The 25,602-nt window shown below is 44.3% G+C and overlaps 1 protein-coding gene across 2 annotated transcripts in view; it reads right to left on the bottom strand.

Annotated features, from left to right (window-relative positions):
• Positions 1–704: 704 nt before the first annotated feature.
• The window catches only part of PLEKHM1 (pleckstrin homology and RUN domain containing M1), a 34,085-nt gene continuing 9,187 nt past the window's right edge, over positions 705–25,602 (bottom strand). For both annotated transcript variants that reach the window (XM_063132800.1, XM_063132790.1), the window contains 9 exons: positions 24,825–25,442; positions 22,922–23,342; positions 14,786–15,026; positions 13,707–14,627; positions 8,455–8,600; positions 7,207–7,400; positions 3,517–3,580; positions 2,592–2,749; positions 705–1,485 (listed from right to left, as the gene is read on the bottom strand). In XM_063132800.1, the coding sequence (XP_062988870.1) occupies positions 1,386–1,485; positions 2,592–2,749; positions 3,517–3,580; positions 7,207–7,400; positions 8,455–8,600; positions 13,707–14,627; positions 14,786–15,026; positions 22,922–23,342; positions 24,825–25,442 (2,863 nt within the window). In that variant the 3' untranslated portion in view covers positions 705–1,385. The remainder of the gene's footprint in view (positions 1,486–2,591; positions 2,750–3,516; positions 3,581–7,206; positions 7,401–8,454; positions 8,601–13,706; positions 14,628–14,785; positions 15,027–22,921; positions 23,343–24,824; positions 25,443–25,602) is intronic.

Here is a 25,602-nt window from a genome sequence, read left to right on the forward strand (position 1 = left end):
CCATTTATCAATGTAGCATCTAAAATGTAGGCATTTCCTTCTGAATTCACATGCAGACTTTATTTCCTGCCCATGTTCACTTCACAGGTGTTTCCGCTAAAACCACACTTTCTTCCCATCTAGTTAATGCAACATTAATATAAACACTAAACAATATAAAATATTTCACAAACCCTTAACTTTCTTTAATTCTCTTCTTGCCATTTCTAAGAGTTAACATGAATTAGTGGCTGGTTAACAACCCCGTTTGAAAAAGACAGCTACACCTATGTTCCTGCATTACTTCCATTTAAGCAGGGGGTGACTAGATCATGTGTGCAAAACTCTTTTGAGTTCATAGGTCGATCTTGTGCTCTGTGATTTATTCATCCTCCAGGCAGTGTATATAGTTCTTCTCCCTGTCCTGTTTTAATTTAACAATAACCCTGTGCAGTAAGTTAGACTGAGAGATGGTGACTAGCCCAAGATCACCCAGTGAACTTCATAGCTGAGCGGGAATTTGAATCTCAGTCTCTCCCCAGTCTTAGTCCACAAGTATATCATACTGCCCTATCCAAACATCCATTTTTTTAAAATATTGTGTTTTGTGATTTATCTTCCTGAATAAAGCTCATGTTGTTTGCCTTTGTTTTTGTGAACATAGCCTACAAGACAAAGGACCTTTTGCAAATAAACTGTTGCAAGTAAATGGAAGACGCATGAGGTAGTTCTTTACTAAATAAACTTTAATTATCTGCATAGAAGGATAAAGGGAAATAAAAATGCATATCTGGAATTCATTGGCTTAATTAAAAAAAGAAGCAGAAGCAGAGGAGTGGTTTATTATTTAGAAGGTCACTTCGCTTAAAGGAGATACCAAGAGTGGGAAGGATGGAATGTGTCCAGAGGATTCAGCAGCCATTTGGCACGTGACATTTCAGGGGTAGTCTTTAAAGTGCGGAAGGCACAAGGACTCTGCTACAAAGTGCATTAATTAAAAACAAAAGAAAATGACTGTTGTGGTTTGAATCAAGATGTGTTCACTAAGGGTTCGTCTCTCTGGGAGTCCTTTTTCCACACACACACACTGCACACAAGCCAAGCATGTGTTCGCCTAGAAAGGCAAGAGAATGAAGCCTGGGGAAAAGAGGCAACAGCTGCAGATCAGAATAACTGTCCTTATGTATGTTTGCTGTGGGACTCTTCTCCATAACTGATGTTACCAAAACATGCTATCACTGCAGGGCTACACCCTAGTTGGAAGGAGATGAGTGGCTGGCAGTGGGCCTTCCTTTGCTCTCAAGCCTCTTTGTGCCCTTTCCCAATTGTCCTCTGAACTGCCCTGTTGCTGTGGCCAACCCCTCTTTAAGGCGCAGTGCATCCTGAGGTCATTTCCAAAAGGATGATTAAAGCTTCTGCTGGTATTTCTGCCGGCGGATGCAGCGAGGGCAGAAACTGGCATTTACTTGGCAGCTGCTATGGAAGACGGTTTTACACTTGCTACACCTGTAAGGAAAAAGAGTCAGGTCAATCACTAACACATTAGTGGTGGTGGTGGTGGGGGGCTTGAGAAGAGCAGACATCCCAGTTTAGCAGCTTTCCCCAACCTCCAGATGTGTTAGGACTAAAACACCTATCATCCCCAGCCAACATAGCCAATGGGCACCGGGTTGGGCAAGGCTACCTTATGGTCTCCTAACCACTTCAACAAGTACCATGGTGGCCCAGCCCAATTTTAAATCACCTTTGGGATTAGCGCAATCCATTTAGTTCAGGACATTTTTTCAGATTTCAGCATTCCTAGTTGCGGAGTTTGGATTTTGGAAATCAGCACCCATGTTTCTAACTAGCAATCAACACATGACTGGAACTTTTCTCTGTTTCTTAGACATGCACAGCTATGCTTAAGGAAGACTGGTAACTTTGCATACCCCTGAGGCTTACCAGGTGTGCAAGAGGAAATGACTCCAGGCTGCCACCTGTAGAGGACAATGATTCAGGAAATCCCTGCTTCTGCCACCAGAATGAAAGTGCTCCAGGCACATCCTGTCATGTGTGGTAAATACCCTGATTCAGGCACCAGGAAGCTCTGTCATCCCAGCAAGGAGACACACTTCCTGCTTCAATACACAGCCAAGAAAGACAGGCCAGCAAATTTCAATGACCATGTTCATCAGCTGCTACTAAACTATATTGTTTCATTACTACAGCTTTGTTAGACAAGTTAAAAAGGGAAATCATGGTATTCAAAAGCTACTTTATAAAGGAGCTGATGCCTGACTTCTTTTCAGCATCCTCATTGGAGGGTAGATCTCCATGGCACTGAAGCACTCATTCTCCTCATTCCCTGTCATTGATTTCTGAAAGTGCTACCCTTCCTACAATCATAGAAAGTGACATCATGGGACTCTATGTACCCCAAGACAAATGCCTCCCGATTCCCTAATTGATGCCTTGCTGTGAATTATTAGATTCCTCTCCTCACTTGCACAGTAAGCTCCAAGACATGTTGAATACATTTGGGGAGGCATTGTTCTCCTCCATAATTCTCCATTGCCCCACATCTTGCAAAACTGAGTTTCTGTTTCTTTGAGAAGGGGAATAATACTCACCTGGTAGTTGTGTCAAATTCAAAGGGAAAGATGATGTCGTTGTTGTTACAGATCTGGCAGATAAAACCCCTCTGGGTACAAAGGTCACAACTGTAGACATGGTGGGAGGCAAACTGAATCAGGCACTGGAGGAATACCTCGAACACCCCATCTGCAATCTAAGGGTAGAGAAGGGCTATTGGTACGTGGATAGGTAGGGGTAAAAAGGGGAAATGCTGCCACTTCACAAGAATCCTCAAAGCACAGGACATATATCTGTTTTTAAATCCTGCCTTTCAGGGTAAAACTTCCAACAAACCTGTGACAGGTGATGCCAGAAGACTGGTTTACACCAGCCCCAAGCTGGGGGCCTTCCAGATATATTGGTCTACAATTCCCATCATCCTCACTTAGCATGGCCCATGCTGTTTGGGGTGGGTGGGATTGTAGTCCAGCACGTCCAGAGAGGCCCAGGTTGGAGAAGGCTAGTTTACAGCTTTTCTATCTGAATATCCAACAGAGATAATAAAGCATTTCAATGCCTAGTAGAGGGAGAAAGAATTGGTGAATCAGATATGTATCAGGCAGAGCACCAGTGGGGACTCAATTTGAGTCAGGGTTCACAAGAAAAGCTTAGCCCCAAACTCTATTTTCAAAAGTCTCTGGGAAATGCAAAGTAATAATTGCCTCTGAGCACACACAGACCAGTTTCCAATGGCTGGACTTGTGCTCTCTGCCTGTGGCTGCCCATTATGGGTTAAAGTGTTTAGGGGTCTGCTGAGTTAAGGTTGTGGGGAATCCTGTGTGTGTGTGTGTGTGTGTGTGTGTGTGTGTGTGTGTGTGTGTGTGTGTGTGTGCGCGCGTCAGGGGAAGTGGGAGGCATTTTCTTGAGGCACATGTCTGCCTGCCTCTACTTTGAGAAGCTTCCTCCTTCCAGTTCTCATACCTGCCTCAGGTCAGCCACGCTGTATTTATGGGGACATTCCAGGAGGTAGTGCCGGTGATCAAACCTTTAGAAAAAGGATACAGAAGATGAGGAGTATCAGTACAAGTTTTTAAAGTGTATTTCCATGTTCCCCACAGAGCACCAGGAGTTGTGCAGAACACAAAAATGATATAATTCCTGTGCCAGAGGGAGGATTCATAAATGGCTTGCAAGGACAGGGGGTTAGGGAAGGTGGCACTCCTTGCTCCATTTTTTCACCATTTGGTCTATTGTCAGCCTCCTTTGGCTGTTTTTCCCATTCTCATCTCTCCACACCTTATGTCTCTTTTCCCCCACCCTCCATTTGCCAAGCCACCTCTCCTCTCAAGACAACATTTGACCTAAGCCACATTTCCTAGCCTCATTAAACCTGCCTCTTCCACCATCAGTATATGCTGCTCCTCGGTATCTTTTTCTCATCAGGTCATTGCTGGCCTTTATCCTCTTCGCATATATCATACAGTCTGTACAGTACCTTGCACACAGGTGATGCTAAGCCAGCAACAGGTTAAGTTAGCACAGCCAAATTCAGTTACTGACACATGAGATTTTTATTTTCCGGCAGCCTTTTTGCACTGAAGGAATCCAAACCTCATGCGCAACAAATTTCTTAGGCCAGGGTTGGGCAAATTGGGTGGGGGTGGGGGCATGGGGCATTTTCATATCCTGGACCCAGCTACGGGCTGCGCTCTGTGGGGCACCAGGGATGGAGAATCAGAAAAAATCAAACTGTGATGGAGTGCAAGAAGACTCAAATGCAACTTATTCTCAAGCTACATTTGCCCTTTTAAGTGCTCTGCTTTGGTAAAAAGGACTTTTTTTGCTCATGGGTGTTACTGCCACTGAATATGGTGGTGTGGGGGCTGCACTGGGGGGCAGTGGAGGTGGTGTGTTGCCCACCCCTGGTGTAGGAAGAATAACCATGTCCCCCAATGACAACCATTAGGCAGAAGTCAAGACAGCCACCTGCTGCTTGTGAGGTTTTGGGTTCTCTCAGTCACATGATCTGATTTGAGCTGGAAAAAGTGGGTGAGATGTTGTGTTTCCGAAAACCTCCCGCCTTTCTGGGAGACAATAAAGCGGTCTGCCACGTAATCCACAAAGCTTTATTCAGGCAATAGACATCGCTTCCCACATGCAGAGAATTCAACCTCTAGGAACTTTCCTCTAGGCAAAACTATGCAAACTAAGCCAGAATTGTCCCTTCAAGAAGAATGGAAAGCCTTTTCCAAGAACGCTTTAACTTCAGGGAGACTGGTTCCGAAGAAGCCTTTGATGAGAAGCTAGCTGGGCCGACCTTCTCTCAGCTTCCTTTAGCTCCGCCCATTTTCGTCTGCAGCGTACTCTAGGATCAGCTATCCTTGCAGTGCCTCTCCCTCGGAAGAATACGGATTTCCCACAGAATGTGTGCTGATACGGTCTGGCGAAGGTTCATTCCCAGCTGGTGAAGAGCCTGTGAGAGTCACCTCCCCCACTCCCCGTATAGGCTGGTATGTTTCTGGTGCCGTCTCTTCTGCTTCAGAATCTGATTCTGACTGATTGCCTGAAACTCCTTCCCCCAGCTTATGGGGAACAGGCCTAGTCACAACAGGTGATGCGACAGGGTAAGAAGATGAGGCATTTTGGCAGCTGCAAATTAAGACTCTTCCTGACGATGGAGCTTCTGCAGGCACTGATCGTGGTCCATAGCTCATGGGAGCTGTTGTTAAGGAATATGAGCACAGACTTGAAGACCTGTTTCGAGGGGTCCGAGCATTTTGCAGTTACATAATTTTAAATTGTGTGAAAATGAATTTAATTCAAATACTTACATTTTTAAAATGTTTCTAGGCTTCATGAATTTAATTTAAATTGTAAAACGTTTCTAGGCCTGATGGCTCCAAAGGTAGACTTTGTATAAGGCCGTTATTCTTCACTGCAAGGCCTGTGGGCTGCTGGTGGCTCCCAATTACCTTAAATGTGGCTGCCTGCCTTTCTCTCATTCACTCACTCTTTCTTCTCTTTGAAATAGCTGCTCACTCTCTGCAGGGTTCTCTCTCTCCGTGTCTGGTTGTTTGCTTTAACGGCGGGCTGCTTGCTGTGATCTAGGCTAATGCAGTCAGGAGATCTGCCACTCGTCAGCAATACAGTGGTTGAAGGGGGAAGCAAAGGGCACCATGACTGGATAGCTGTAGTGGTATGCTGCACAGGGACCGGAGATGGAGGAGGGGAAATTTAATGTGTGGGTGAAAGAAGATAACAATGGGGAGATTTTGCAGCAATCAGTAGAGCAGAGAACACTCTCTGTGATGATCATTTCCAATCCAATGGCCAAGTGACCCTTTTGGAATTTGCCTGCCTGGTGACTGACGGATGAGGCCTTCCTAGAACCACATGGAAGGGGATGAGGTGGAGAGGCCAGAAATACCCTCCAGCTGAGTGGTGGTTGTTGTTATTATTATTATTATTATTTGCATTTGTATACCATTCCATAGCCAAAGCTCCCTGGGCGGTTCACATAAGATAAAAACACTTAAAAACATTATACAAAAATTAAAAACCACAAAAAACATGCGATATACACATACATTTAAAACCACTATAACAACTTTAAAACGATGAGCCAAAAAGAGGACTCTTTTTTGTGTACTACATCAATGCTTGGCCATTGGGGGAAGAGAAGAGCGCCTCCAATGACCCCAAAACCCCCCAATTGGTGCTGGTGGTGGGGTCTGGAGCTAAAGTGACCCCTGTTTGAAAAACTGCAGATCACTGGTATAAAGTATAGATCAGCAATCCCCAAATCATTGGCCTGTACACAGTGGTGTGCTGCGAGAAATATACCATGAAAATACTTAGGAAGCATCCACCACTCTGTGTCCCCTGGAGTAGGGTGCCCCCTTGCTACACTGATCTCCCTCCTCTCTCTGCCAACGCACAGGCAATTACACCATCACCAGGGAAAGAATAAGGATCCCCTGCAACTTCCTGATGCAGCCTGTGCTCCTGTTGACAGGCATGGGGAAACTCAGAAGCATCAACTTCATTGCCCAGGAAGCAGGGGTCCATCCCTGAGCCCCAACTGTAGAGCAAGAGGAAGCAATATCAACGGGTCCATCCAACCTTTGAAAGGAGATGCCTGCCCTTCGTTCTGGGAGCTGATCAAGAACGTAACCTTTTTTTTTTTAGTGTGAGAGTGACGCATACCTCCAATGTTCATCTAGGAAAAAAACCTGATGCAGTTACCAAACTTCTGGGAAACAACAGAATTGATGTTACAGAATTTAGCTTTTTCCTTGAGGGAAAAACTTTTAAAAGTACACAGTATATACAGCTCTGCTTATTTCCTTGACCACAGAGGTGACAAACATTTTGCTCTTCAAGCACATACTTAAAAACTATGCACATCCAAGGAGCGCCTCTTCCTGGATGAGTCCAACACAGGAGCCCTGCCCCAAATCCCATCCATTCTTTATAAGCCAGCTGGTGGTTTTATGACTACGGTATGGTAAAAAAAATGCCATTAAAAAAGTGAAAGGCAAGATCATCAGGGACAGACATTCTGTATGAGGTGACCAGTTAGGAACATGGCCAACAGAGAGAGGGCTGGAGTAGATTTGGACCTTAGCAGATTCAAGAGGGAAGGTAATCTTTTATGCAGTGAAGATTCACCTTTTGCTGATCTCCTTCAGGGCCCCACTGCGACAAAGGACAAGATAATCCCCAAGGAGCTTCAGCTGCTCACGGCTCTTGTAGATACGACTCATAAGGTCCACATGGTCGTAGAGGGTCTCATTCACCAGCTTCAAATCAATCAAAGGCTGGCTGTGAATTTGGGTCAGGAACTTCAGAGCTTGGTGACAGACCTAAGAGACATTGTTGGAGATATGAGATATGTAAAGTACCCTGGGCGACATCTAGAAAGGTCAGCTGGAGGGACCATTACATGGGCCAGTAGGAGTTACCATTCTAGCCACTGTCCCCAAGACCAGGCTCTGCAATTCTCACTCTCTTCCAAACAAGATTTCCATCAGTGCCCATTGTATTCAGCTCTGCCTAGACATACTAAAGTTTCTTTAAAATATTTGCAAATAGTAGCATTTTGGGGAAGGAGTTCACTGTTTCCTCCAATGCCATCCCCCCTCCACAAATCCCTCCCCCCAATTCTTGATTCACCACACTGAGAATCTCAGCTGTCACATTTAGAAAAATGAAGTTCCAGCTCCAATGGGCTGTAAAATGTGAAATCTCAGAATGTAGAAAGGGAGACGTTCAAATGATAATGGGGCTTTAGGCTGCAGAGCTCTTTGTGCTTCTCCATGACTCCCAAATAGATGGCAACATTTGCAAATTTGCTTCATTTACACAATGTATGCAAGCTGCAGAGCTTAAGCATAGTGCAGAGCTGTAATTAATGCACAGAGTCATCACCTTCTGAGTTGAGCAGGTACTGTGCTGCTTCTTTAATCTGTCTAGCACCCACCTAGCATACTAGGATGAAATAAATGCTAACTAGTACTCTTAAGTTATTTAGATTTTCTTAGAATTTGCAGGTTGTTTTATTACCACATTTGGCCCTCAGCACAAAAAAGCAGCTAGGGGTAAAAGGTGAGTTTGTGAGAGAGGGACTGAAAACAGAGTCTATTGTAAGTTGCGCCTAGACCTCCAGATAGTTACATTAAAAGTGCATCTATCTGCAGGCCCCTTGCCATTGCAATAAAGGCTAGATATTTGGTTCTTCAGAAACAGTCAGGACACAGCGGCTTTGCAACTGCGGCCATGCAGATGTTCCTCCTGCTGGGTTCTGATGCAAGTATGGTACACAGGCACATCTGAAAGGAGTGGGCACTCAAAGCACTGGACTCACATTTGGCGCCTGGGCACCCCACAACTTTCCTCCCTCAAGTTGCCCAGACCTACCGGACGCCTAGCGAGATCCCAATTATGTATCAGGCGTGAGGGAATCACTGACTCTTCATCCCAGTGGCAGCTGTCACAGTAATAGAGGCCTGTGAATGAACATAGCTTGGGCTTCACAAAGGAAAAGCCAATCTGTCTGGAGCAGCCTGAAAAGGAAAGTGCAAACAGTCAGGACTTCTAAGAATGCCACAAACTGTCTCTTGGCTATCGGAAAACCTCTTGTATTAGGCTCTTGAGGCGGCAAGCCAAACCTCTCCTCTTTCCTAGACCCGGGATGTCATTTGAACACAATTAGTAGTACGTTCGTTACCTTGACTTTCAGCTAGCACCATCACCAGCAAGTCGATGGATGGAAAGTAGGACAGATTCAGCAATCAAGGAGCAAGGTCAGACTTCGCATTAAAGGACAGCAAATTATCACTTATTTGGTTTTATTATCATTTTGATCACCGTTGCATTTTCTGTCTCAAGGCACCAAAGGGTCTTGGGCTGCCTCTGTCAAGGAGCAATGCAATGCCTGCATTTCCACACCTTCTGATCGTTGGAATGTTCCTAAAATCCTGCATAGCATCATAGATCTGGATAGAGGCTCACAATTATCATCTTGTTCCAGGCCTTAAGCTCTCTACTGAAGGATCCTGTGATAGATGCCCATCCAGAATATTTAGCTTTTCAAATTTATTCTAGTTGCAACTGGACAGAACCAGCAACTGGATTAATCCATGGGCCATTCAGAACATGCAGTGGAGATTATGGGCAAGAGGACAACGGACAGAGGGCTGCTTCTCAGCCTTCCTTCCCTCATAAGACCCACCCCACCAGGCATCTCTCCACCCTCAGAAGTTCTTCCTGTGTCCTTGGTTTCTGCAAGAGGAGCATAATCTTTGGACTGTAACTGGTAGTCTTTTCACTGGGCAAGATTTGGCACATAGAAAAGTCAGTGCTAATTACAGATCCTGAAAAAGCCTCATCAGATGTTCCACACATATTCCTTAAAGGGTTCTTAGGCTTCATCAGACAAAATGTGTATATATTTTGATATCATGATGTCCTTTTGTAAATTGCCCTGGAAACAATTTAGAAATCTATAAAATAAATACACTCATGCATAAACAAGAGGAACAGAATTGTGCTTTTAAATGAAAAATTGAAACTCAAGAATTTCTTGCGGTTCCTATGGGTTAGATCCAGACACCCATATATTCAGAGTAGGCCTATTAAAATCAATGCGACTTGATTTAGCCATTACTAACTTAAGTCACATTGGGCCTGTTCAGATGACACCATAACCCTGCTGGTTAAGAGTTTTTGGCTAAGCAGCAGGGTTTACGGTGTCATGTGCAATGCATTTTCCTTAACCAGGTGCACCTGCTAACCACATTATGGCTGGCTTCACTAACCCTGTTATGCAGCAGAGTTAGTGGCACTGCCTTTGGCTTACAGTGTTGTATACAATGGACCTGTGGTTAAGGGGCCAAAACCATAGAGCTAGCAGAATAGAGCAGCCTTAAGTGTCTAGGCCGTTTTTGTCTGCAGGCTTTCTCGCTGCTCCCGATAGCTGTCATGCTAATAAGGCTGAGGCGGCCGCCATTTCGTGTCATCGGCCTCGTTTTTTGAGCACTACATGCAGTTTCCAGGGACGTGTCCTGAATCTAGTCCTTTTTTTACTTCTTAACAGCATGTCTTCCATATGACCCAGTTTGGATTCCTACCTTGGTGAACCACCATTACCCCTAGATGAGTACCGCTGCATGTCCTACCTTTGAATCGCTGCAGTATTTATCAGTGCTGGAAACACTCCTGAAATGGCTGCATGCTCAGGACAGTTCTGGGGACTCCTCAAAATGACCGACTACTTAAAACATAATGGCAGACCCTCCCCAAATGGCAGCTATCTCAAGAAGGCACCGCTGTGCCTTCCATGGAAACAAATCTGCTGGCGTAACTCCTGGCTGGTGAAAGGGTGGGGGGATCAATAATCCTGAACGGCAAGTGGCGTTTGAACCACAGAACACAGGGAATGCAAGCTTCAAGGGCTACGGTATAGAATGGCTGCTCACTGTAGAAATGGGCCTAAAATGGCGGGTGCAACTGCTGGCTCTCTTAGCGTAAGGGCTGATGGGATACAGGGCGAAGCATTCAGAGGACTCAGGCAGTCTTCTAACAGGTTTATGGTTAGCGTGTGGTTAAGGAAACCAGGTAAGATATATCATGTCATGTGTGACCGTACGGCTTGTGGTTAGTGCTAGCCACAGAGAAGTACGGTTAAGCGAACTACAGCAGCCCTCAGTGCTGTTTGAATGTTGATTTTGATGGGTCTGCTCTAAGTAGAACTATGAGGCCTCAGGTTCATTCCCTGGCATCTCCACCTTTTATGTTGCATTTTATATCATGTTTTTATACTGTTTGTTTTATACTTTGAATGGTTTTAATTTCTGTGAACCACCCAGGGAGCTTCGGCTGTTGGGCAGTATAAAAATACAATCTATATAAATAAAAATGTAAATGTTCGTTTGAAACAGACGTTACATCTCCGAAAGTTCTTCACCGATTGCTTTGAAATTTTGAAACAACGTTGCATTCAAATACGCGAGCGTTGTTATCTAACTATGTTCTATATGGGGTCAAAAGTTTGTCTTAAAAGCGAAGAAATAGGCCTCCTCAAAACCAGTCCTGCTGATCATTGTGACATCGCCAACCAGTAGGCCAATCCACTGCCTCTGCCTCCTCTCCTATTTGCATGTTCTCTCCTATTTGCTCTTATAGGTCATTGTGACATCGCCAACCAGTAGGCCAATCCACTGCCTCTGCCTTCTCTCCTATTTGCATGTTCTCTCACAATTGGCTGAGTAAGTATAGATGTCACACCTGTGACAATTACACGGTCTGAAGAAAGGTAACTGCCAGGAGTTTCCACTAACCTCCTCACCGTAAAAACATCCTTTTTTAAAAACCAAACAGTAGGCCAATCCACTGCCTCTGCCTCCTCTCCTATTTGCATGTTCTCTCCTATTTGCTCTTATAGGTCATTGTGACATAGCCAACCAATAGGCCAATCCACTGCCTCTGCCTTCTCTCCTATTTGCATGTTCTCTCCTATTTGCTCTTATAGGTCATTGTGACATCGCCAACCAGTAGGCCAATCCACTGCCTCTGCCTCCTCTCCAATTTGCATGTTCTCTCACAATTGGCTGAGTGAATATAAATGTCACACCTGTGACAGTTACACGTTCTGAAGAAAGGTAACTGCCAGGAGTTTCCACTAACCTCCTCACCGTAAAAACATCCTTTTTTAAAAACCAAACAGTAGGCCAATCCACTGCCTCTGCCTCCTCTCCTATTTGCATGTTCTCTCACAATTGGCTGAGTGAATATAAATGTCACACCTGTGACAGTTACACGTTCTGAAGAAAGGTAACTGCCAGGAGTTTCCACTAACCTCCTCACCGTAAAAACATCCTTTTTTAAAAACCAAACAATCTGCTTTACTTCATCCAAATAATGCCTCGCAGAAGATCACACTTAGGTCGTCATACTCGCAGAGCAGAAGCACTGCGACGAGAAATTGCAAATCAGACTGAGGAAGAACAGGCATCAGCAAACGAGAAAAAAAGAAAAAGAATGCCTCAAATACGTGCCAAGGAACCAGGCAAGCAACGTTCAGCCAAACTTGAGGATGCACGATTGCGAGCATGGCAATCGCGTTCTAAAGCTTCAGATCTGCTTTGTTCTCAACAGAATGAACGCGACAGGCTGAGAGTGGCTGAAAGACGTCAACGAGAAACAGCACATCAGCGTCAAACACGACTCCGTGGTAAACAATCACACGATAACAATCGCCTTGCATTCCGGTACAACCCAGCTGATGATTATAGTTTGAGGCGGCATGTTCTCATCGGCACTATGACTGAAGTGTGTCCTTATTGCAAGGCTCTTAAATTGAATGGAGAAACAAAAGGAATGTGTTGCGCTGCTGGAAAAATTAAACTGCCTCAACTTGGAGAACCACCAGAGCCATTACAAACTTTGCTTGCCGGATATACCACAGAATCAAAGCACTTCCTATCTAACATCAGGAAATACAACTCATGCTTCCAAATGATGTCGTTCGGTGCAGAAATCATCCCAGCTCCATTTATGCCAACTTTCAAAGTCAAAGGACAAATTTATCATAAAGCCGGCTCCTTCCTTCTGTTTCAAGATAGTCAACATAAATTCCTACAAATGTATTTCATTGGTGATGGCAATGATGAATTGAATGCACGCTGCGGAATTTATACCGGCATAAAAAGGTCCATCATTTCAAAACTGCAACAGCTACTTCACGAAAAAAATTTTTAGTACATTTGTTCAAAACAGCAATTGACATGATGCCATCTGATACACACAAGGTTGTTATTCATGCTGACAAAATGCCTGCTGGAGAACATGTGCGAAGATTCAATGCTCCAACTATAGACGAAGTGGCAATTGTTATAGTCGGAGATCAATCTTGACAGGACCTTTCAAAGGTGAAGATGTCCTCATTCCTCGCATTCCTATGATTCCAACAGATATGCATTTCAATTTAAGAGATTGCAATTCCCAATTCGATTGGCGTTTGCAATCACCATCAACAAAGCTCAGGGCCAATCTTTAGAATTGTGCGGTTTAGATCTAGACACAGATTGCTTCTCACATGGACTATTATATGTTGCGTGTTCTAGAGTCGGCAAACCAGACAACCTCTATATCTACACAGACAATGGAACAACTAAAAATATTGTATATCCACAAGCATTGTGAAATTAAATGTATTAGAAACATCCGCTTTGTCTTTTCTTTCTTTTCAATTTAACCAGACTGAGCCACAGCAACGCGTGGCAGGGTACAGCTAGTAAATAAATAAACAAACAAATAAACTAACTAAATCCGTATCAAACACTGTCTCAGAAATAGCACTGTCAGAATATGGAGGCTCCTTCATGCTCCCCCCCCACCAGCCTTCCTGTCCCCTAATATTACTTCACGTAACACAGTTTGGCTCACCTAGACCTAAAGAAGATCAAATTGCTTTTTAGCTGGGTTCATCTGCTGCAGTTGTCCCTGCTTTATCTTGTTGTTTAATTGTTTTGTGGATTATTCTTATTTTTGTTTTGAAGTGATGCAAGCTGCCGTGAGCTCTGTTTTGACAGTGGAAGGGATATCCATTTTTTCCCCAAACAAAGTCTGTGCCCAATTATTTCTCTGCAACCAGCTTGCTGTTCTCCTACCTGCACATATGAAGCTCTGGCAATCCAGTCCCTTCTCCGTGGGGATGGCAACCAGATACTGCAGGAGGAATCCGTTCTCCTTGACAGTGTTCTTTAGGACTGCCTGAGACTTCCCATCCAGATTGCCTCCAAGCGTCAGTGCCTCCTCAGCGGTTTCCAGGTAGGACATAAGCACTCGGCGGACCAGGTCTCTCCAATCAGCTGCCTCCTCTGCATTCTCAGCTCTCAGCTTCAGCACTGCTTTTGAGGTGATGACCTTGAAGAAGGCAGGCCCACCGAGGCTCACATCAGGCAGAATGTCCTGAATGGTCTCGACTCCATAGCTGTTGCTCAGTGTTTTTTCGCCATTTCTGGCTTTGAAGCACTTTAAGGCTTCTAAGGACAAAGAGAAAACAAAAGGGACCCACGTTCTTTCAGCCTCTAGGTACAGAACAGATTCTTTGACTGCGTCTAACTCAGGTGCCAAAACACATGTCCAGTCCAGTCCATTTTGGCCATTTCCATGGTACTGAAAGAGGACAGACAGGTCACTGGGTGGTCCAACAGCAGAGTTTCCCTCAAGGTTCTCCACTGCCTCAGGGCACTCTAGAGTTTCCCAATCTTCATCTTGCTGAGGCCTACACTTCTGAAGGGCCTCATGCAGCCGGTCTAGCCAGTCATCTGCCTCATCCTGAGAGGGAGCCCGAAGGCAGAGCCGTTTGCCCGAGAAGACCAGGTCGAAGCGGCCATCACTATGAGCCAGCCCCAGGGACTCACACCTCAGCAGGGAACAGTTTTCCACACACACACGTTCCTCACTGTCCACAAAGAGACGTAGTTCCAATGGAGAGAGCTCACAGTACAACTCCTTCCAGATGCCCATGCCTCCTCGTCGCTCTAGGGTCCCCAACTTCAGCAGGCCACGGAAGGGATTGGAGAGGCCTGCAGTTGGGAAGAGAAGAGAAATACTGGCACATGAAGACTTTTAGTAGTCAATGATGATGATGCTCCAGCTGCTACAAATGCTGCAAACTACCAGACTGTTTTGCCCTTTTTCTCCCCCCTTCCCTGACTATTTCCTTAACAGAATGACAGTTTACCCATTTGCCTCCGGTGAACAACATGAAAGCCCTTCAATTCCCTCTCGGGGGATAGTTTGGGCTTGCTGGTCTCTAGTGACGACATATGAAGCCTGCGCGGATCCAGGGCACTGCTTGGTATCAATGGCTGGTGAGCAACAGGACTCTCTAGCAAGGGAAGGTGTGAGTGGGAGAAGCCTTCTCCTGCCTCCTCAGGAGAAGAAGGAAGGTCAAAATCATCCTCGGTGATCCAGCTTGTTTTCTGTTGAGGAACAAAAATAAAGGAAACACATTATTGGAGCTGTTGCCACCTGGATGTTATATTGAATTTAACAGGGCTATGCTGATACAAAAAAACAGCAATTTGCCTTCAACGCACAATGCTTTTACCATGCTGGGAACTGTACAGAAGTGGCAAAATCCCTGCCAAGAGAGCTTATGTTTGATGGACAAGAATGAGGTGGGAGAGGGGAGAACATGTGTCAATGAGTAATAGGGAAAGGATGTGAGGGGAATGTTGGTCCTTTACTAGATTTTGAACAGTGTAACAATTCAGGGTAGATAAGAACATACGAGGTGCCCTGCTGGATCAGACCAAGGCCCCATCTAGTCCAGCACTCTGTTCACTCAGTGACCAACCAGCCATTGGCCAGGGATGAACAAGCAAGACATGGTGCAACAGCACCCTCCCACCCATGTTCCCCAGCAACTGGTGCACACAGGCTTACTGCCTCGGATACTGGAGATAGCACACAACCATCAGGGCTAGTAGCCATGGATAGCCTCCTTGATCAACAGCAATACTATATGGTAGGCAACCAACAAGGAAGTGTTCTGAGGACACAGCACAAGTAAGATGCTTGTTGAGAGCTGTTAACCCAGCAAAGGTTTGGGAGAAGACTAAGGGCTTATATACGAGCAGTTCCTGACCCACCAGTTGCAGCTGAGTCGGCTTCACATCCTCTGTGGGAGCGATTTTTGGTGGTGCCCACAGCAGTTTCTCAAATTTCAAAATGTGCTTGTGGATCCAAAAAGACGGGGGCCCTGGTCAAACAATACCAGCAAGTAAAAGCCCCTTCCACCCCCACCCCCCAAAATAGGTTGCTGAAAAAGAACATGGGGGGAAACCAGGATTTTTGTGTGAAAGGGCTTGTGAGCTTGGTTCTGGTACTAGTCACAAATTCCTGGGCTGAGCAAGTACTCAGAGACACCCTGTTCCTTAATTCTTAGCATGCACCAGCCCACCTGAGCCACTATTTTGCATCTAGCTCCAGTTGTTGGACCTCAGCTTTCTTGTAAAAAAACACAAAGTAGATTCCCCAAGCCACCCACCTCTGGGTATAGGATCATCCATATGGGCTGGCTGGATGATCCCAGTGAAATACAGGATGGCAACTTGTGGCACTTTAAAGACCAACAAATTTATTACAGCATAAGCTTTTGTGGACCAGAGTCCACTTCATCAGAAGCACGAACTGTAGTTTAGAGGTATGAATACATGGGGATAGAGGGAACAAAAACACATTCTGTAAACAGGGGAGTCGAATAGTCATGAACTGCACGAAGTATAGTCTATGACAAATCAGAACATTGATAAGGGGATCATGCATCAGATTTAGACAGTATATGCTTACTTTAGTTCACATTTAATATTGAATGAGGTTATTTTGAAAAGAGAAACTTTTAACTGAAACTTTAAAACTAACTAAAAATCTGATCTTTAGCACTTTTAGTGTGGCTGGAAAAATACCAGGCAACATATCACATACAGGTCTGATGCTACTGCCTAGAACATAAGAAGAGCCAAGCTGGATCAAACAAAAGGTCCGTCTAGTCCAGCATTCCATTATCGATGGGAAATCCACAAGCAGGACAGGAGTACAACAGCACCACAGAATCAGAGAACAGTAGAGCTGGAACGGGCCTCAATGCAGGAATCCACCTTAGAGTATCCCTGACAGATGGCTGTTCATCTGCCTCTTGAAGGCCTCTAGTGTGGGAGAGCCCACAACCTCCCTGGGGAATTATTTCCATTGTTGTACTGCTCTAACAGACAGGAAGTTCTTCCTAATGTCCAGCCGAAATCTGGCTTCCTGTAACTTGAGCCTATTCCACGTCCTGCACTCTGGGATGATTGAGAAGAAATCCTGGCCCTCCTGTGTGACAACCCTTCAAGTACTTCAAGAGTGCTATCATGCCTCCCCACAGCCTTCTCTTCTCAAGGCTAAACATGCCCAGTTCTTTCATTTCTCCTCATAGGGATTTGTTTCCAGACCCCTGATCACCCTCTTTGCCCTCCTCTGAACTCCCTCCAGCTTGTCTGCATCCTTCTTGAACTGCGGTGCCCGGAACTGGACACAATATTCAAGATCAGGCCTAACCAGTGCCAAATAGAGGGGAACAAGTACCTTGTGCGATTTGGAAGCTATTCTTATATTAATGCAGCCCAAAATAGCATTTGCTTTTTTTGCAGCCACATCACATTGTTGGCTGATCCCACAAAATCAGGTAGATGGTGATATCAGACACCTTGACTGGAACTACCCTAATAACAGTGTCAAGTTTGCTACGGAGACAAGTGATTTTATCCTCAAAGTGAGATGGAAAAAGGTCACAACAGGTCCTTGAGGGAACCAGGGCACCATTTGCTGTTGAAGAGCATTGGGCCCAGGACTAAGCCCTGTGGTACCCTGCTCATTACCACCCCCAGTTTGAGAAGGTACCACTGACAAGCACTCTTTGAGTCTGATTCTGTAGCCAACTGTGGATCCACCTAATCATCTAGCCTACTTTTAGCTAGTTTGCTGTTTAGAATGTCATGTGGTACTTTGTCAAAAGCTTTGCAGAAGTCAAGATATATTATGTTCACAGCATTCTCACAGTCCACAATGGAGATTACCTGATCAAAGAACAAGATCAGATTAGTCAAGCAGGATTTGTTCTTGACAAAACTATGCTGGCTTCTAGTAAGCGCTGCAATGTTTTCAAGGTGCTTACAGATCGTCTTCTTTATAATCTGCTCCAAAATTTTCCCAGAGATGAATGTCAGACTTTTGCCTTTTTTGAAGATAGGGACAACAGTAGCCCTCCTCCAGTCATCAGGAACTTCACCTGTCAGTGTGGTTCTGAGAGTTCTTCTGCCACCTCCTTTATTACTCTAGGATGCAGTTCATCGGTCTTGAGCACTTTGGCCTTTTGTTATTGATCAATAACTCATGTTATTGATTTACCATCCTCATTAAGCAGTTGAACCACCATTTCTTTCCTCTGTCTTTTATGATGTACATACCTGAAATCTTTTTTGTTGCTTTTAGCATTCCTTGCTAGCCTCACCTCATTCTCAGCTTTAGCCTTCCTGACGCCATTTCGGCACTTCTGTGCCACCTGTCTGTACTGTTCTTTTGTAGCCTGGCCTTCCTTCCACTTCCTATATGTGTCCTTTTTTGTTTTCAGGTCATCTCTAAGCTTATTGTGAAACATTAGTTTCTTCTGTTGTCTCCTATCTTTTCTCCTTGTTGGAATTTTTTGTAATTGTGCCTTTAAAATTACCTTTTTAAAATACTCCCACCCATCTTGGACTCCTTTTCTCATTAGGGTCACTCGCCATGGGATCTTACTTATCATAGTTCTGAGTCTATTAAAATCAGCTTTCCTGAAATCCAGAGTACGTGTATGGCTACACTCAGCTTTTGCTTCCTTTAAAATCAAATATTCAAGTATGACGTGGTCACTTTCCCCCAGAGTTCCCGTAACTGCCACTTTATCCACTAAGTCATCCCTATCGGTCAGTATCAAATCAAGGATAGCTGATCCTCTAGTTCCTTCCTCCACTTTCTGTAGGAGAAAGTAATCAGCCACACGTCAGGAATTTCTTGGAAGGGCCACTTTTGGCAGAATTTGTCTCCCAAACGATATTGGGTTAAATGAAGTCCCCCATTACTACTACATCGCACTTGCTTGAAACGCTGGCAATTTGCTTTTCAAAAGTTTCATCCTTGTCTCCTTGATTGGGTGGTCGGTAGCAGGCTCCGACTATCATGCTCCTTTTATTCCTTGCCCCATTTATTTTAATCCAGATGCTCTTGATGGGGTCACCGGCTGATCCTCCTGTATTTCTGTGCAAGTATAAGTATTTTTAACATATAGTGCAACTCTGCCTCCCTTTCTATTTCTTCTGTTCTTTTTGAACAAATTATACCCTTCAATTGCTGTCGTATTTGCCTTTATGTATTAAGAGTTCAAGTTCGTTCTGTTTGTTTCCCATACTCTTGGAATTAGTACATAGACATCAAAGACCATGTGCTTTATAGTCTGGCTTCTTTCCCATAGTGAAGACTATTTTGGGGCACTATTAGAGTTATTCTCTCTGTTATGGTGCATAAGCCTTCATCCATTGTTGCCACCAAATTTACATCTCCTTCCCCCCATAGGATTCAGTTTAAAGCCCTCCTGATGAAGTTCTTCATGCTGTGGCCAAACACATTCTTCCCAGTCCTTGTGAGGTGCAACCCATCCCTTGCCAACAGTCCATGTTCCAAGTAGTGTAGCCCGTAGTCCCAGAAGCCAAAACTCTCATGTCAGCACCACCTTCGTAGCCAGTCATTTACCCTGAGTATTTTTCTTTCCCTTTCTATTCCTCTTCCAAGAACTGGGAGGATGGATGAGAAAACTATCTGGGCCTCAAAGTTCTTGAGTTTCCTTCCCAAAGCTTCAAAGTCTGATATGATTTCTTTGTAGCTCTACTTGGCAGTATAATTTGTTCCCACATGGATGAGAATTAAAGGATGTGTGTCAGTGGGCTTTATGAGCTTTGGCAGTCCTTCACTCACGTCTCTAATTTGTCCTCCAGGGAGACAGCATACCTGGTGAGTCCATGGGTCTTCACAACATACTTGAGTTTCAATCCCATGCAGCAGCACACCACCCATGTTCCCCAGCAGCAGGTGTACATAGGCAGATTGCCTCTGATACTGAAAGTCTGAAGGTAGCACATAGCCATCAGGAGCAATAGCCATTGATAGCCTTCTTTGGGAATTTAACCAACCCCTTCCAAAGTTATTCAAACTAGTGGCCGTTACTACACCTTGTGGTAATGAATTCCATTGCTTAACTATATGCTGTGTGAAGAAGTACTTCCTTTTATCTGTCCTGAATTTCCCACCAGTCAGCTTCATGGGATGACACCAGGTTCTAGTATTATGAGAGGAATATGAAATACTTTTTCAATTTTTTGTGAACTACCCAGAGAGCTTCGGCTACTGGGCAGTATAGAAATGCAGTAAATAAAAGAAATAAAATATTTACTCTTCTCTGAATGGTATTTATACCTTGTTTGCTTTCACAGTAACCATGTCATTAATACACCTATTTTACAGATGAAGAACTGAGCCAGAGCGCTAGTTATTCAGCTACAGCTATCTTGTGAGTCAAGGGCTGAGAAGTGCTTTAAACTCATGCCTCCCACATCTCAATAAAGTATTTCATCTACACAAGACCACACTGACTTGCTATGGGATTCAGATCCAAAGTTCTGGGCCTTTCATAGACTGGAGTATCTAGGGCAACAAGTTCTCAACCTGTAAAGGGTTTTCCTTTGAACCTCTGTGGAACAAATAGCAAGAATTTGAGCAGGATGACCTAGACAGGATGACATTACTTCCTGCTGAGTGTGACACAGATTGTCTGACAGCCAGACATGAGAAACATTTCCTTTGGAGGCACTCTGAAGGTAGGGGGAAATGGAACTGAGGAGAAGACATTCCAATTTAACTGCAGGGAAAAACATTTCCTGACCTGAAAAATAACTGCTTCACCAACACAACTCACTGCCAAGGCCCTAACTCATGAGCAGGAACGACTGTACCAATTCTCATATCTACAATTAATATTAGTTACAAGAGGTTATTCTTATTATTTCTTAGATTCCTTAGATACCTTTCTCAAAAGAGACTCAAGGTGACTTACAACATGATTCTATGATTTTATGATATGACCCTTCATGAAAAACCTGAACCTTGCCACTATCACTCAGGCTCATTGCCCTTAAAAAGCATTTGGAAACTTCAATTAGCGAAATCCTGCTGTCAGGCTGTTGAATGGGATTAGGTGATCAGAACATAATAGCAGAACATAATGACCTGATTTACACTTAATGACAAACCATGGTTTAATTAAACATGGTTTGTTGAATCATGAGTTAAGTGTGAACCCAGGACAATGGATTAACTATGGGTTGTTAATCACAAACAGCCCATGAAAGGAACCCATGATTTGTTGTTGGTTTGTAAACTATGGGTTGTTCAAACAATGGGTTCTCATTATGTGTGAACCCAGAATTGTGGGCTGTTCATGGGCTGTTTTGCCAGGCTATAGAGGCAGCGGGCAAGAGTGGTAACCCCCCCACCAGCTTCTTTACATGCCAATACAGCAGTGCCACAAAGCCAGTTGGGATACAAGGAGGGAGGGGGCAAAGGAGGAAGGAAACGAATAACCCAGGGACTGAGGAAATCAGCTATGGTTTATTCGATAGTTTGTCAGACAAACTCTGGATAGGACAACAAATCCTGGTTTACATAAACCATATGTTAACATTAGGTATGAACTTCCTGACTGTTAGAGCAGTACGACAATGGGATCAGTTACCTAGGGAGGTTGTGGGCTCTCCCACACTAGAGGCTTTCAAGAGGCAGCTGGACAAGCATCTGTCGGGGATGCTTTAAGGTGGATTCATGATTCTAAGTATAGATTTATAAAGCAGTTATAAATTAAAATTAAAAAAATAACATTTAAAAATCTTTAACTCACTAAGGGCCTGTTCAGACAAGATGCTGAGCCATGGTTAGGCCGCTAATCCTTTTGCAGCAAATGGTTAGTGACTGTCTTTAAACTGTGGGTGTGCAGCCACCATGGTTCACATGACACACGAAGTTGTGGTTACACGACATGCTAAGCCATGCTTAGCTGAAAGTGCTTGACCATCGTGGCTTAGCATGTCAACTGAGCAGGGTCATTATAGGCTTAGGCAAGCCACTAACCTTAATCTCATCCCACCACCACATCTGTAATATGGTGAAAATGCCTTTTACGATTCTTATAAGGATAACCGAGAAATGAAGGACTTCAAACACTTAGGAAGAACACTTTTAACACTTTGAAATATGAAGTTATATTCTAGCTTGATAAGCAAGCTCCATGCCACGCATACTCTATGACAGCCTTCTCCAGCCTAGTGCCCACAAGATGTTTCAGCCTACAGCTCCCATCAGCCCCAGCCAGCATGGGCAATTGTTAAGGATAATGGGAGATATGGTCCAAGAAGAAGGCAAGTTGCAGCCCCAACACACAAGGACCATCTAGCCTGTGAAGCACTTCTTCTTGACTCCCAACATGTGGCAATTAGGCAGATCCTGAATATGAGCAAATCCACTCAGGCTTCTGAAGAGATATTACATTAGCCCAATATCCTGGCAGACCTCACTCCGTTTCATTATTCCAAACCCCTTCAACTCACACAATGACCTCCGAAAATTCTAAGGCTAGCCAAGAAGCTATGAAAATCACACACACACACACACCCTGGCATGCATAACCAAGGACAGGTCATCATTTGGCTTCTAGTTTTTCTTCATTTTTGTGCAGAGGATTTCCGTTGTTACAGTTGTCAATATAATAATATTTGTTAAATGCACTACAAGACACTCTGTTGTTTTTGCTGTAACAGACTAACATGGCTACTCTTCTGGAAATCACACCTACATGGAGATTTAGTTTTCAATTTTTTAAAAAATGAGTGGAATATTTACGATTTTAACTAAACCCTATAGGATTTTATGAAATCTTTGGAGAGGCAAGATCATATAAACTAAAAGTTATATTAATTCATTTGTCTGAACTTCTAACAGCATGTATAATGCTTATAAACACTCAGAATTGAGATCGCTCTCAGTATTTTATCAGGGTGGGCAACTTGTGGCCCTCCAGATGTTTTGGCCTATGACTCCCATGAGCCCTAGCCAACACAGCCAATGATGAGGGATGACAGGAGTTGTGGACTTCCAGACGTTTTGCCCTACAAGTTGTTCACCCCATATATATAGATAGATATAGATATAGATAGATATAGATAGATATAGATATAGATGATAAAGGCAATCCTACCAGACAGACCGCTGGTGAGAGAAGCTGTTCTGTCTCTGGATGGCTCCCCTCGTGGCCATTAACTTGGTGGATTTCATCTTGAGTTCCTCTCTTGATGATGTGAGGAGTTTGGGACACATGTTCTACTCCTTTGGCACTGTGCGTTATGACTGGCAAGGATGTCTGTTGGATCTTGGTACAAACAGCCACTTCTCCGGTTTTAAGTGGGTTGCTTGGATTTGGAAACTGCAAATTTGCTGTGGTAGGAGGTGGCTTGATGTCAGCAAGGCATTCAGTTGTTACAGTACAAGGAAGGTGTGCAGTGCAGAAGCTGGTGGCAGGAAAGGAGTGCCATGATGGGGGAGACTCAGACAGGATGTGAACTTGCTTAACTCCTACAGATTCCGACTTTTTCTGGGCTCTGCTGAATTCTGCTAACACCCTTGACAAAAAAATAAGAAGTTAAAACCAAAAGTCAAGAGCAAGAGAGAGAGAGAGAGAGAAAGAAAAGCATGCCTCTGGTAATCACTTCTGCTGCTGTACCATGCGGATTTAACAGGTAAGGCGTTCAAAAACCTCCAGGCACACATAGTTTAATGAACAAACATACTTATTATTTGCTAATACAAAAATCCCAGCATAAAATAAGGCATTTTAATACAATCAATTTAACATGTATAGAAATGTGTTAGTTCTTCATGACTTAACGTATCATGATCCAGAATGTCCTTTTGGGAGTGACATCTGTAGTTACATAGCTGCGTTCGGACGTCACTTTAAGCCATGATGGGTTAATAAGCTACTCACAGTAGCTTATTTTGAAAATCAGCTACTGTTATCCCCCACATGATCAGAGCTTAATGTTGATGTGGCATTTTTACAAGAAACCCATTTGACCACTGAAGATGCTCATTTGGTAAACAAGGATTGGGTTGGTGAGGTTTTTGTAATAGATAGCTTGTGATCTACAACAATTCCAAGATCCTTCTCACTTGTAGTATTGCTAAGCCAAGTATCCCCCATCTTGTAACTGTGCATTTCTTTTCTTTTTCCTAGATGTAGAACTTGGCATTTATCACTATTAAATTTCATTCTGTTGTTTTCAGCCCAGCGCTCCAGCCTATCAAGATCACTTTGAAGTTTGTTTCTGTCTTCCAGGGTATTAGCTATCCCCCCAATTTGGTGTCATCTGCAATGATGCACATAAGGCATAATGACAACCCTGCGCAGCTGTTGCCACCTGACTGAGATGTTTGACACTTGGGGAGGTTGCAGAGCGCACTGCCGGGGGAAGGGTTAGAGCATGGTTGGGCTGTGAGAGCAATCAGTTGCTAGGCAGTTCATGGAAACAGAGACCTGATGGCTGTACTTATGCAGTACATCAGTGACATTCAGCCAGTTAGCTCAGCCTGTAAAAATAGAAACAGTTTCCTACCTCACAGGGTTGTCATGAAATTGGCCAATGCTCAATCTGGTAAATATATCATGTAACAGGTTCAAAACCAGGCATCACCTGCCCCTTAGCTGCTGGCCATCTTGCTATAATGGCATGAACATTCCAAATGGAAAATTGTAAATCAGAACAATTGTTTTGAGGCAAGTGGAAGGTCTGTTCAACTGAGGGAGCACTTCAAACAGGCAGGAAAAAAGAGGCAGAAAAATCTCTCAAAAAGATCTAATGATTGGCAGAGCAACATTCTTTGGGGGATGGGGAAGAGGAGAATGCAGAAAGGGGAGGCAGGCTGATTTTCACATATTGATCCAGCCAGCCAGATACTAGGCTTCCAGTAAGTATTATTTCAATAACATGATGCTATCCATCCAGAGGCTCCCAGGTTCATGAAGATAAAGATTAGGAAAAAAAACAAAACCATTACAAAACTTAAGATATAATAAGACCCATATCTTCCACCCACATACTCACTCTTGGAGGGACTGGTCCAAGTCTTTTGCTGTGGCCCTGCCAAGTTTAGAGTCATCCAAGCTGGGCTCCTCACCTTTGTCAGGGCTCTGGGTGCAGGTGGAAGTCCCAGGTAGAAGGCTGTCAGAACTGAGGCTTGAAGAGAGCTGTGAGGAACCTGTTGTGCTGATGCTCAGGTTGGATGCTGTGAGTTTATTTGCCTGCTGGCTTTTAGTGACAGGCCAGATGGCTAGGGGCGCTTCAACTTCATCTGAGCCAGGAGACTGAAAGAGGGAGCCCAGCGATTCCTTCCTCTGGGGTTCTGACAGCTCTGAGGCTGGACAAAGACCTGATAGGGATAAAGGCGTGACAGTCCATGCGTTCAAAACTGCTGACTTGTAGGAGAGGGCAAAGGCCAGGGACGACAAGCCCTGCAAGTAACTGAGGAGAAACTCAACCTCCTCGGTGTCCAGAAGCAGAGCTGGCGAATGGTAATACTCAGAGAGGTGGGCCTTTTCATGGAGCAAGAGCTTCAGGTAGCACTCCATCAGGCCGTCATTCAGTGCCAGCCTCAGCCAAGCACGGCAGCGGCCCACATCTGTGTTGATGAAATCCAAGTGTTCCAGCTCAGAAATTATGTTTCTGGAGAGAAAGAAGCAAAAAAGAGGGAGCGCTCTCAAAGCCTGTTAAATCTGTAGCTCCAAAGAGCAGCAGAAAGCAAGGAGGATTTGAGCCACCTGTAAATGTGGCTCATTAGAGAAGGCCAGGCATAACGCATTCTCAAAGGGTCTAAAGGTGGGTG

The sequence above is a fragment of the Elgaria multicarinata genome, chromosome 1 (genome assembly GCF_023053635.1).
Source record: "Elgaria multicarinata webbii isolate HBS135686 ecotype San Diego chromosome 1, rElgMul1.1.pri, whole genome shotgun sequence".
Classification (NCBI taxonomy): domain Eukaryota; kingdom Metazoa; phylum Chordata; class Lepidosauria; order Squamata; family Anguidae; genus Elgaria; species Elgaria multicarinata.